This window comes from Pollachius pollachius (genome assembly GCF_949987615.1).
Source record: "Pollachius pollachius genome assembly, chromosome: 17".
NCBI classification, from domain to species: domain Eukaryota; kingdom Metazoa; phylum Chordata; class Actinopteri; order Gadiformes; family Gadidae; genus Pollachius; species Pollachius pollachius.
The window spans coordinates 12,109,892-12,123,458 of record NC_136950.1 but is presented as its reverse complement, the minus strand read 5'-3'; the positions used below and the strand labels follow the sequence as shown (position 1 = coordinate 12,123,458).

Sequence of the window (13,567 nt, the reverse complement as noted above, 5' to 3'; positions counted from 1 at the left end):
GCGAAGAAAGAGGAGGAGGAGGGGGTGAAGTAGAAGAAGCAGAAGAAGATGGATTCCAAGAAATTGTTTGTATAAGAGACTGATGAAATAATTGACGTGTGCGCGGCGCTGCAGATAAAAGCCCCCAGCCCCCCGACGGAAGCAGAAGAAACGTAAATACGCGCTCATCGCGTGTCACAATATTTGACTTGAAACACTCTGGCAGCCCAAAATAAGACGGACTGAAAGAAAGCTGCTCGGGGCTTCAGATGGAACGGGGATCTGGGGCGGATTTATTTGTTCAATAATCAGCCAGCAACCCCCCCCCCCCCCCCCGTCCCATTCCCCACTCCTCCACACCCAAACCACCCCGACCGCCTCACTGTCCCGGGTGTGACTCGCCGTCCCCGCCCGGGGGTGGGGGTGGTGGGATGGTGGGGGTTGGTAGGGGGTTAACCGTAGCGTGCTTTGTCGTAGGCCAGGAACAGTCGACGGATGTTGCCCAGGCATCCGGCGGCGGCCTCTTGGAGCACGTCGTCTGTGGAGCCAATCATCACCAGCAGGGGCTGTGAGGGGGGAGCAGAGCGGGGGGGGGGGGAGAGTGTTGGCAGGACGGCGTTATCAGAAATGGGAACCTTGAGCTGCCGCAGCCGTGGGACGCGACAGTGAGCCACAAACACCAGACACGCTCCCTGTTCCTCCAGTCACACCACGTTTGGAAAAACGTTCAATATAATAAAATGAAATAAATCTTCAAACAGGGAGGGGGAAGTTGGCGGCGTCAATTTCTGCCTTCCACGCACATCATGGAAGTGATTATGAGGCCGGTCTGTTCATCGAACACAAAGTTTATTATATTATTGCATTAACCTTGATTGCTCTAATCAAATGACCCCCTTGTTAAAAAATGTAGCCAATCTCTTTACAGTGCATAACGGGGCATAACGTGTACGTGCCAGTGCACATATTGTGTGTGTGTGAGTGCGTTGGTGAGTGTATGATGTATGTGTGTATGTGTGTGTGTGTGTCCCATTTCAACCTCTTCAACCATGCCTGGGGAAAAGGGGTTACAGCTGTGAGCACACATGTTCTTGTAAGTTGGTTCAGATGAAAGCCAAAACGAGGCAGGCTCGACATTCAAAACTGGAGCACCATCCGTGCCACACGTACCGCCTGTTCCACCACTCCAAAGGTCAGCTTATATCCCACCATTACCGCCCCCCGGCATAACAGCAGAGGTGTTTGATCTCATTGCAGAACAGGCTTACGTTTTTTTATTCAGCTTAAGGAATGTGTAGCGCAGTAGGTTCATTATTTATATCATTTTCATTGGACTGCTTGAGATGGTTTAGAGAAGCTACGCACTACGATCTCTATCTACACGGGGATGCGTGCCCATCTTCATGTGAAGCACCACAAGGACAAAACGCGTTGGCTGGTACACTGTTGTTTGTGTGTGCATGTGTGTGTGTGTATGTGTGTGTGTGTTTATCTTGAGGTAAATGGCTGCATTTGGTTTGCGGGCAGTTGGGGAGGGCAAACAAAAAAAAAGAAGAGTAAATTAGAGCACAAACACTGTGCTGCAATGGCTGAATCTAAATCTGTTCAATGTGTTCCCCTTTCGTGAAATCCCAATAGTGAGCCATTGAGATTTCCTGGGACACACTTGCAATTATAGTGGGTACTTTCGTGTTTACGTCAATAATCAACCAAAGGCAAATTTAAATCCGTAAAGTAAGCACTTAAGTTAGGAGTCCTAAATATCATCTTGTACTGTAAATATGCTTAATGTAAGGCAAATTGTGCCACTTTGGAAGTCTCAAGGCCTCAAACTAATTTTGAGGAAGAATGAAGAGGGTGTCTTGACTAACAATTGCATGTTGCAGCAGGATTTGCGGTTATGTTGTGAGCAGCATCTGAATTGTGTTGTATTTGGTATTTCGTTGCCGAAATGACAAATCGTTTGCCATCCTACAAGTGACATAGCAACACGGCGGACGTGGGAACACAGCCGATCCCCTTTAAAACCAAAGAGTATCTTCGTAAACAAATGTAATTCATATGGAGGTTAAGATGGCAGTGATTCCCTGTGATCCTTCTCTCACCGAGCCGCGCTCCCTCGTGGCGACCCCTCACCCTACAGGCCCATCTCTATTTCACAGCTGACACCAGACATCCATCCGGAGGAGGATGAAGTAATGAGATTCCTTTGTCTCTGCCATGTTAACAAAACAGACAATGCAACTCCTGCCATGAATTGTCATCGCCTAATGAGGCGCTGGGAGACATCTGCTGTTTCTTCATGTCATGTCTCCTTGAATACAAAGAGAAAAAAAAGAGACAAAATAAAACAAAACCCAGATTGTCTTAGGACACCAGCAAACCAAACAGCTTTTTTTTTGCTGCTTCCCCCCCAGCCCCCCCCCGTCTCGTGTTATCATTACGTTCATAACGCATGTCGGAGGCCGAGACGCCCGGACGACCCTTGACCCCGGTCTCTCCGTGTTACATGCAGGGCTTACAGGGGCTGCTGTGCACATTTGTGTGGTTAGCGCCCGAGCCACGGAAGCGGAGAGAGGAGACATTCCCGGAATTTTCTGCTGGAAGATAAATAGTAGAAAAGAAAACAGATGAAGGACGAGGCGAAGCAACCCCTTCTGCGCACAGGAGCACGGACCAGGCCGGCGGGCCTAATGTACGGTGAACCCACAGAAAGCTGAGAAAATAAGATCGCTCCCCTTGATTATAATTGTATCATTTCTGTGAAAAAGAATGGACTGTGTGGGCCAATAAGTTCCAGCTCTTCCCTGTGCACTAAGGTCAGGGAGTGTATGCAAAACATTTACCAATGGATTTTTAGTTTTTTTTTTCTCATAGGGGTTTTTAAATAGCATTGCAAAAAAGCCTCCTAAAGTAAACTTACATCCACAGGCTCCCGAAAAACATGCAGTTCGCTCAAACAAGCAATGCTTGTAAGAGGAGAGGATGCCTGCAAAGTGCCAGAGGGCTGCACTTTTTTTATTTTTTTGCCAACCTCATAGCATGTTATTCAAACGCAGCCAAATAAGTTCTCTCTGAAAGCGCGCTGCCCGGCTTAGATAAGTGTGTCTCTCTGTCTGTGCCGTTTTCCCTCCTCCCAGCTGGGATCTCGAAGAATATAATACGCTGCTTGTTAGATATTCCCTGACTGCGGTAACACGAACACTTGCCTCACGCTGGAGAAATGAATTGCGAGTCTGAGATCCGTAGGAGAGCTCCGGTGAGTCCTGACCTCCGAGGGGAGAGCCAGGGAGCACGCTTCCCCCCGGCAGATTTTTGGAAGGTGTCCGGAAAGGAGAAGGGAGTAGGGAGCATTCTGGAAGGGGCCAAACGTGTTGCGGTATGCGTGTACACAAATCACATCGTGCACAGAGGCGTGACATTGTTAAGTGCAACAAGTTCTGCTGCAGCTCCCTGCAGGAGTTCTGGTTTAAACCCCCTAACCTCCCCCTAACCCCCCCCATTCCCTCGCATTGCCATGGCCTGACAGCTATTATGGCTCTTCTGGTGCACCTCGTACCCCTTCCATTTTACATGTTTCAGGCTCCCATGAGTAGGCAAACGGCACTTGACGGACAACGGCGTTTAGCTGAGGCTAAAGGTGAAGTAACTATGGGAAACCGAGGCAAACAACATTCCCTGCTGCCTCCGTTGGGCCAGAGAACCTTTACGTACACCAACTGCTCTTTCACAAGAAGAAAAAGATTTAAGGAGCAACACAGGAAGATGGAAAATCAGGGTGTGAAATAAATACCCAGCAACTGCTGGGGTGTGGGGTATTGTTGGTTGGGGATGGCTCAGGTCACCCACTACCGTGTTGGGGAGCTTTTATGATTGGCTGTATTGAGGTCTGTGTAAGACCTACGGTGAATTTCCTTGGACCCATTGGTGTCATCTCACCATGACGGTCAATTTCTCCCTGGTTTTGGATAATCCATAATTGTACACGGTTTTATAAGCGGCAGGTGAAAAATCGGAGAGATAGAAATAAACTTCTACCTGGCACCTTAGCCAGTAGAGAGCAAAAGCTGCACTTCATGAAACGCTGATTTAAAATCTACAAGTATAAGGCTAACGATGAGGTCCCTACGCTAGTTAAACTTTAAACAAGCGACATGACATAACGGCTCCGGCTCACTCAGACAGAGGGCCTTTGCAGCATCACGCCCGATGCCTCTCGAGAACACTGTAGTCAAAACATTGCAGATAGCCTAAATAGTGTGCACCATCGCCACATCCACAAGCTGAGACAAACTCCTGCTAAACAAAAGGGCTATGACTAATAAAGCTAAATAAGGAAAGAACAGTGGACCGACGTGTTTTTATTATTTGGATGCCGCCTGACCCAACTCAGCTTAGACCTCGCCATCGCAAAAAGCATTATTGCCCAATCTTTTGCTCCCTGAGCGTACTGTTTGTTATACAAGGGAGGAACCCATGAAGAAAATCCAATAGTGAGACTTTGAATCTTTGAATCGGCACTGGGGTAGCAATGTGCTCAGAGCTCCAAGCATTTTTTCCCTCATTAAGTTAAAAGAATGAACATATCCTGGGCTGGCAACCGCTCCAACATGGAATGCTTGTACTTGGAAATAACCAATAATTGCATTTTGCAATTTTCACCAATTTACAACACAATGTTCCTTCGTATGAAAGGATCCCTTTAATACAATGAGCTGGCTGAAGCTGTCTGGGAGAATTTATAGTTTCTGCAAACACTCCTCGGTCCTGGGGAAGCGAGGTAGAGCCATGTGTTGGTTTTGTACACAGGCGAAAATGAAGCACATCCTTATAAAACTGTGAGATATCAAGTGTGGATGTTAAATCGAACCGGGCAGGCAATTCATCAATGGAAAAAGGGGAGAGGGGATATGTGGTGGGTAGGGAGCTGCACACTCTCCGTCCGAGTAGCCAAGAAATCCCTAAACTCCCATTCAGAACAAGGCTAGCTCTCATGGGTCCAAGAGATTTCCGCCAAGCAAAAACAAGAGGGAGCGCCCAAAGCATTGAGTGGAACAAGGAAGGAACAAAACAGGTGTGGGTGCCCTCAGTCGCTTGTATACAAAGCATGACGGTGAGAACGGGGAATGAACGAGTGATGTCCCCATACAAATCCTTGGTTTAGTATAGTAGAGTTTATGCACGTATGATTTTCTTATTTTGCTCTATCCAGAAGATGACTGTTAAAGACAAGAGTCAAAGAGATTCAGTAAAATGGATAACGTAAGGGATATACCTAGTTACCTACTATGCATTATCTGTACCTGAAAGTCTTTGTTTTTCACTATTTTATTATTGAAAGTATGGGGTGGTCATTGTTGCTTCAGATGAATCTATTACTTTCTGAATCAGATACCTTCTGAGTTTGGAGCAAAGCAAAACAGCACAAATATCAGCAACAACAGCTGATATCAGCTGATTCTGATCTGTAATTACAGTATATAGAAAAGTCTTTATAATACTTTACATCAATTCAACACTACAAATATTTATTTTTATATTTCTTCGTGATTGACAATGTGCATGAGCAACATTTTCAAGACCATGGAAATGGCAAAAATAAATAAAATAAAGTAAAACCACAGACAGGTCACTGATGTGTTTTCCAGTGTGAAATACTTTCTTTTCTATGCTTAATTTCCTCCGAGACTCTTAGGAGACCAGGCCATACACCATTAAGTATGGTAGTGAGGAAAGGTACTTACTGAACTAAATCTGGCAGCGGGAGAGACAGAGTTCATTTGCTGCAAGAGATTGCTCAAAATCATACCCTGCTTGCGGGTGGACATGTTTTGAGAGCTCCTCAGTGGCACTGAAAGGCTCCTTGAAATATTGCTGCAATAATACACGAGGTAGTAGAAGGTTTTAGGCCCGGCAGTAAATAAGACGCTGCTTACAGACAGCGCCCTGCATCGGTCCTGGTTGAACACGTTCGCAGCCCATTCTGGGCGGTAGGTGATCTAGGTAATTCTCTGTCGCGACATCGGCCCGTATATCACCAAATAGACAGAAATATTGTTCTGTGAACCGTTTCCCTCAAAGAGAGATTGACAGGTCCTAATCCCACCCCGCTGAGGAGGTAAACATCAGTCTGTCCATCTGTCTGTCTGAGTCGCTCTCTCTCTCTCTCTCCAGACTGGAGGAGAGAGGCCAGACTGAACCACGAGCCAACTTGTGTTTAGTTTCCAGGTTCGAGATTAGGAAACAAATGAAAAGAGCGCAAATCAGTTCTGTGGCAATTAGGCTCTTTAAAAGTCCCGAAATACGTTATGCAGGTGTGGTGAACTGGCACGTTAATAAGGGCAGAGAGAGTCGTATTCGTATTCGAAAGGGCGGTATGCAGTTTGAATGGACACACACACACACACACACACACACACACACACACACACACACACCAGACACACACACACACACACACACACACACACACACACACACACACACACACACACACACACACACACACACACACACGCGCCTGTGGGAACAAGTAGATTAAAACGGGGAAGGACAACTTGTCCAGTTCTTGTCATGGTGCACACTACAAAAAACAATGGGCTGCATGACTTTTGCAAATTGGTTTGCCTTTCTGGAACACCAAATGTTGGGTCTAGCTACCAATTATGGCTGGTGTTGAACCACATGGATTTAAACAGTGGATTGAGCTTAAGTACACAGTTAAATGAACATGGGAACAAATATTTGGCTGCGATGACAAAAGAACCCTGCATCATTATTTCACAGTTGTTATGGAAGGGGACTAAAAAAGAAAAATACCACAAAATGTGTTTTCATGTAAAAATGTTGGGCGCACAAACAAATTTGAGAATAAGACTGTTGTCTCTGCATCTCTCTCATGGACAAAGATAAACAACAGCTCCATGGGAAAAACAAACAAACAATGTTGTTGTTTATGGATAATTACTTTTAGATTATCAGTATCAAAATCGTAACTGTGAAGAAAAGGTCACTGCAGCTGCAGAAAAAAACAAAAAAACGAAACACATACAAAATAAAAGCATGACCAATGACCAAAGCACTCCTTGGCCTCTGAAACACATCATCGCTGCATTGCACCCAGACGTCCAGGATCGGCCCTTAGCAACGGTTACCCCCAGCTACAGCCCTTTGACTTGTGCTGCGATGGCATCTAGGTTCTAGCGGTGGAAACGGCACTTTGCACACACTGGGCCTGTTTGCTTTGCTGAACTCCCATGACGGCCAGAAACTGGAGTCATGTTTCCGCCACCGAATAAAACACTGCTTTGTTTCTGCTCCGCCGGTCAAAGGCTCTGAAAATAGTCACAGCCTTTCAACGTTTTATTAGCCAGCGTTTTAGTCACACGTCGCTGTAAAAGGGGGGGGGGGGGGGGGGGGGTTCCCTTCTAAGTCACTTCCCTCAGCACAATAATGACGGATTTAGTCCTAAATCAACACAACGCAGCAAACGAAACAAGTGCCTTGCGACTGATCTACAATAAAACAAACAAAAAAGCGGATGAAAACCTGTTTGTTTGTGATTTGACCACCTTGGCCGCGTCCCAAGCAGCCCTACAGTAGCATAACAGTAGCATAACTAACACCCCCTGCTAGAACGGGGGCACGTCGTGACTGCTCCTTACCTTCACCACTCCGCTCTCGTGCATGGTGATGCAGTTGTTGGGGCTCTTGGACAGCTGGAACAGCGCCTCGGCCGTGGCCCGGTGCACGGCGCGGTCCTGGGACTTGAGGTAGCGCACCAGGGGGGCCACAGCCCTCACCTCCCCGAACGACTCGATGTTGCTCACCCACATGCAGCAGCCGGCAATGGCCTCGGCCAGGTGGCGACGGAGCCTGTCATCGGTCTGTGTGTGGGGAGGAAAAACTAAATTAAGCATTGGAACCCCTGGACCACTAAAGGCTAGGCTGTCAGAGGAAATACCCAGTGCTGCGGTGGGTATTGCCTCTCTATATCTCTGCAAGAGACCCTCATCCATCATGCCTCTGCTCATTAGCCTGGCTAGCCCTAGAGAAAAAGTTGCTTGATTGTCTACAAAAGGGACATTGTATACGTTTGGTTTGGCGGTTGCTTGTTGTGTGTGTCTTCCGTTTGGAGGTGGCTGCGGTGCACTCACTGTGTTAGTCAGGTTGGCCAGCATGGGGACGACCCCGTAGTCCGTGATCACTGCCAGGTTCTCCTTGTCTATGGCGATCTTGGTGATGGCGGCGCAGGCGCTCGCCAGCACTTCTTTGTTTGTTGACTTCAGCAGATTGACAATCAGTTCCATGCCGCCGACGAAGGAGCGCACCATTTCCCCTGCGTACTGGAGTCCAAAGGGGTTGGGTTATCGGACAGCGCACTTGCTCACATGTGAAACAAAGAGCACCAAAGAAAAGAAAGAAGGGATTCTATTATGGGTAAGGCGAGGAGGTTGGCAGGAGTCAAGCAGGACAAAAGACAATAAGGGATAGGAAAAGTCATTTCATCAGCCTCGGAAACAATCAAAGTCCAATCAATGCAGATGCAAAGCAGAGGTGAAACACTGCTCCGTGACGCGGTATTGCGTTACACACTTGATGGAAAAAGGGTCGTCAGCATGCCAGACAGAGACTGCTCCAGCTTATATTTATCGCCGGGCATGTGTCGCTGATCCATCATGATCTGTCTATAAAAGGCCAAAACCAAGAAGAATGCTGTGGATGTCCTTAAAAGCGCCAGCAAAACATCACCCGGTAAATATGACGACGGCCTGGAACGCTAATTTCTCATCCCCCCTGGATGCACGGCGTGAGCTGTTGACGTTTCTGTCAACGTCGCTTCCTCTCCATGTCACTTTGTCATGAGCGCGGAGGAGGAAAACATAAGATTAGGGCTTGGCGGGGGGCCTTCTGGGGCTTTGTTCCCAAGGTTAAAGCAGCAGGCAGAGCGGCGGCAGAGCGGCCCTCCGTGGCACCAGAGGGCCCTGGCTGGGCGCTGGCATCACCGCCGGCCCAGACACTTATGGGGGGTGTTGACCGTCCACGCTGAGAGACCGGCGGAGGCATCCGGAGGAGAACCACATGGGCAGAGCGAGCACGGCTTGGCCCATTGGCCCGCTGATTAAAAATCACAACGGGCCAAGGGGAGGGAGACATCTAGGTGGGTGAAGGCTGTAATGTTCGAGGCTATGGAAATAGAATGAGAACAAATATCCCTGGAAGGCATGCAATTACGGATGACTGAATACAAATCACAAAGCGAGCCTAATTTGGGTACATTTCAACATCAATCTAAGTGTCCAGCGCTGATGGATAACACACGGCTGTACAGGACATCGAAATAGATTCCAATTCATGTACGCTATATATGTCCTCCTCATGATCCATATCATGAGAAAGAAAACGGCCACTCGTCCTCTGAGATTTCGTACAATAACAAATTTGGGCCTCTGATGTGTGTTTTCTTTTGCTCGGCGGATCCTTCTCTTGGTAGAACTCGTTGCAGGGCCGTTTTCTCCCCAGACACAGAGCCCGGGCTGAGATCAGGCCAGGGCGCGGCCTCTCTATTGGCCCTGTGATGCAGTGCCATGGGCTGTGCATGTGTGTTTGTATGTGTGCATGTGTGTGTGTGTGTGAGTGCGTGAATGTGTGTGTGTGTATGTGTGCATGTGTGTGTGTGTGTGTGCATGTGTGTGTGTGTGTGTATATGTGTGCATGCTTATGTCTGTGTGCATGTGTGTTTGTTTGTGTGCAACTGCGCGTATGTGTGTGCCTGTTTGTGTGTGTGTATTTGAGCATGCGTGTACGTGTGTATGTGCGCGTGTGGGTGCATGTGTGTGTGTGTGTGTGTGTGTGTGAGTGGTTTAGGGCAATAGGGCTGTAGCCAGGCGCTTCACCCAAGGGACAGACACCCAGCCACCCACCCGTCCATCCGCCCCCCCCCCCCCCCCCCCCTACCCACCCAGCCACAACCAGGCACACAGGAAGCCCTTCCTGAGGAATACTGATGATGAGTGGGGCCGGGACTCCCAGCGACAGAGGAAGCCATCCCCAGCCACCAGCTGCGACAGGCGAGCCAGTATCTCTTTCAAAGCCTGGATACCCCCCCCCCCCCCCATCCCACTCCATTACCAGTCTCTTCACGGTAGAAGGATGCTCTGTCACTCTCCTATTGGTTTCTGCTAGTCCTTCTCATGTTATTCTTGCATGAAATGTTTAGGATGGGATGCATTCCACACAGCGGTATGTCTCTCAAGATAAAGAAACCCGGGAGACAACCCACAGAGTTAGTCGTCCATGGACTAGCACCTACCACCCACTGGTGGTTATAACACCGAGGGATCGATTGCAAAACGGGGCAGCCAAGGTCGGGTGAAAGTAAACTAGACGTCCGGTGCCTTTCATCGGGTTGGGTCATTAGGACTCTGGCCGGGCTAGTGATACACCCTAATAGTGTGTTTCATTACGCTGAAATTTGGTTGGGGAACCAAGGGGGAATACGCCTGAAGCGGCTGGCGGGCCCACCACTACGCTTGGCCGGGACCAGAACAAACGGTCGTGGCGGCGGCTGAGCTGGCTGGACATGCCGAGCTACTGGGTCAGTGTGTGTGTGTGTGTGTGTGTGTGTGAAGGCTGTGCCTGGCCGAGGCCAACAATAAGAAGCGTCCAGCAGATGCATTTATAGCGCCGTCTCGCTCGTGACTCTAGGGGTGGACGCTCTAAATGGAACCACATGGGGGGATTTTTTATCTAAATAACTACCGGGCCGAGGCAGCTGTATCATGTTGCTCAGCACTTGCCATCGAGCTCCTGTCTCTCTCTTACTCTCTCTCTCTCTTGGTCTGTCTCTCTCGCTCTCTCTCTCGCGCTCTCTCTCGGAGGAGGAGGAGGAAGAGGAGGAATCACCCAAAGGGCATGTTCGTGTGTTTCTACCCCCGAGAAATTGGCACGATGACGTCCAGACAAACAGTGTCAAACTTTGTTAGCGTTCTACGGTGGGCCCCGGCTTCCTCCGCGCCCTTCATTGGCCTGCCATGCGTTGTTTTGCCGCAGACCTCAGACCTCTCCGCCCCCCTGCCCCCCTCCCCCATTCTCTAACACCTGCCTGGGCCCAATTTATCCGCATAACCCTAACCAGATTGTCCCTCTGACACACTGTTTACCCTAATCACGGTGCTAATCTAATAGAAACAACATTCCCTTTGTACTTGGATGCTAGGCGAGCACCATGTGCATCAAAGAGCTGATGACATGTACCTGGAATACCTCTTGATGGACGACCAGTGCTGCTGGGTAACTTGAAGCCTCGTGGCACATGTGACGCGGGTTGAAATGATCCACTCCAACAGTGAGGTCATAACAGTTGTGTGAAAAGTCCCTTATGAATGAGCGCCGTCTGAAATTCCGAAATCAACGTAGATCTTTAATCGGAAGCCGATCAATCCACCCAGCGCACGTGGCCGGCGATAGCACGAGAACAGTAGCGGCCATTGTTTGGAACTAGAGAAATGCTTTCGTCCACATGTGAAGCAGGCATGGGCGTTTTAAAATGTTTCAAATGGAGCCCCAGCGTGTTAGCCCTGCGCTTTGCAAAAAGCCCGCAGAGCCTACGTACCCCGCAGCATGCTGAGCACGGATCCGCAGCTCCGACACCGAAAGCCCCGCCACAGGATATTAGAGTCTCTCCTCTCTCTCTCTCTGCAGTCTGCTGCCTCGCTCGGCCCCCCCAGCGCAGCACGCTGTGCGGTGCCCCTTGTTTTTTCTATTGGGCCCCGGGTTCATGTAAGCCCCCCGCTGACACACTCTGCCGGCCCCCGCCCCCTCCTGAAGGGGGAGAGCGTGGAACACACCGGGGAGCTTCTTCAGGGGTACAAGTACAGCTTCTGTTCAGCGACTGGGAGGCCGGAACACCCTGATACACAACGCTCCCCCGACCCCCCCAAAACAACCCCCTCCCCCCAACCCACCCCCATGGACCTCCCACCCATCGGCCTGATGCTTTTCCCCCTCGCTTAAAAAAACAACACGGATCCTGCGGAAGATTAATCGCTTATCTGTGTGCTTTTAAACGTTCTCTCTCTCTGCGCTGCTCCCATGGGCAGATTTCAATTACAGATGAGCGAGTACCGTGGAAAATCAGGGAACAAACGACTAAAACATTTCTGCCCTGGCTGTTCTATCCCCCCCCCCCACCCCCCTTCCGGCCGTACCTTTGTGTTCTGGATGCACGGGCAGATGGCCCAGGCGGCGCTGGCCTGCACCTCCACTCCAGGGTTCTTCAGCAGGGACCAGAGGAGACGCACGCCGTCCAGTTTGTCGATGATCCTGGGGATAGGCAGAGAGACACCCCCATAGAGATCGAGAGAGAGAGAGACACCCACAAAGAGAGAGAGAGAGATTGAGAGAGAGAGGCACCCACAAAGAGAGGGAGAGAGATTGAGAGAGAGAGAGAAACCCACAAAGAGAGGGAGAGAGAGAGATCGAGAGAGAGGGACACCCACAAAGAGAGGGAGAGAGAGAGATTGAGATGAAGAGACAGTCACAAAGGGAAAGAGAGATAGAGAGAGAGAGAGAGAGAGAGAGAGAGAGAGAGAGAGAGAGAGAGAGAGAGAGAGTGAGAGAGAGAGAGACGAAGAACGGAAGGAAGAGGGGAATGAAGAGGTCAAGTATGTTAAAAACATTCAACCGTTGGCACGTTGTGATTAAATACACCCTGACCCCTTCATTGATCATATTCCAACACTCGGTACAGGAAGTGCCCGCTCGCTCCCTGTTTTCCAGCTCTTTTTGATCCCACCTGTTTTCTGGACCCCTGCGCTTACCTCCCCCTGCCCGCAGAGTGTGATGAAAGGAGCCTTCCATAAAAAGCTCTCCATCACAATCTGCCTTCAGTTCCCTGTCCTTGTGCTCTCCAGACGCAAAAGCACAACCATTGTCTCTTCACTCAAACCCCCACGTTCATACACACATACACACACATTGCCAACCCCCCATGAGAAACCTCAGTGTTTTTTCGGGAAGGGGGCAGAGGTGAGCAGGTAAACATCTGTGCGTAGTACCTCGTACATGAGTGCATAAATCAAGCTGGAGATTTATAAATAGAATCAGAGACAAACTCGCAGTGTGTAGCGGCGGCTTGTTTTTTGACTCGCATATCACCGACCCCCCCCCCCCAACCCCCTACCCTCTCCTAGTAAGAAAAAAATAAAAAAATACAACTGCAAAAAGAAGAAGGTGGATCTCTTTCCAAATCAAACATAGCCAGAGACAGGTCCCTCTATATTTCATGCGGCCCGAGTGGAGTTTACTTAACCGTGAGCTGTATTTCATGCTGCATACATGATGGCCGTGGAGGCCGGCTGCAGCCAGGGCTCTGGGAACCTAGGGCGCTGGGGGGGGCGGGGGTTACGCCACAGTGCGGCCGTCTGTCTGTGGTATAAATAACATGCAACGCGTTCCCCATGTGCTTGTCCACCAACAAGGCCCACATTGAAACGTCGTCATAATTGCTTAAACACTCCCTAATCACGGTGTCTCCGTGACTGGCAACGAGCGAACCTTCATCGCCGAGGCGTCAACCCTCCCCCTG

General features: G+C 49.5%; 1 protein-coding gene across 1 annotated transcript in view; it reads right to left on the bottom strand.

Annotated features, from left to right (window-relative positions):
- Positions 1–431: 431 nt before the first annotated feature.
- odad2 (outer dynein arm docking complex subunit 2) overlaps positions 432–13,567 on the bottom strand; it is a gene marked incomplete at both ends in the record, with an annotated part of 40,395 nt that continues 27,259 nt past the window's right edge. Inside the window, 4 exons of the mRNA XM_079755075.1 lie at positions 432–545; positions 7,644–7,865; positions 8,136–8,324; positions 12,189–12,303. Of these exons, the coding sequence (XP_079611201.1) occupies positions 432–545; positions 7,644–7,865; positions 8,136–8,324; positions 12,189–12,303 (640 nt within the window). The remainder of the gene's footprint in view (positions 546–7,643; positions 7,866–8,135; positions 8,325–12,188; positions 12,304–13,567) is intronic.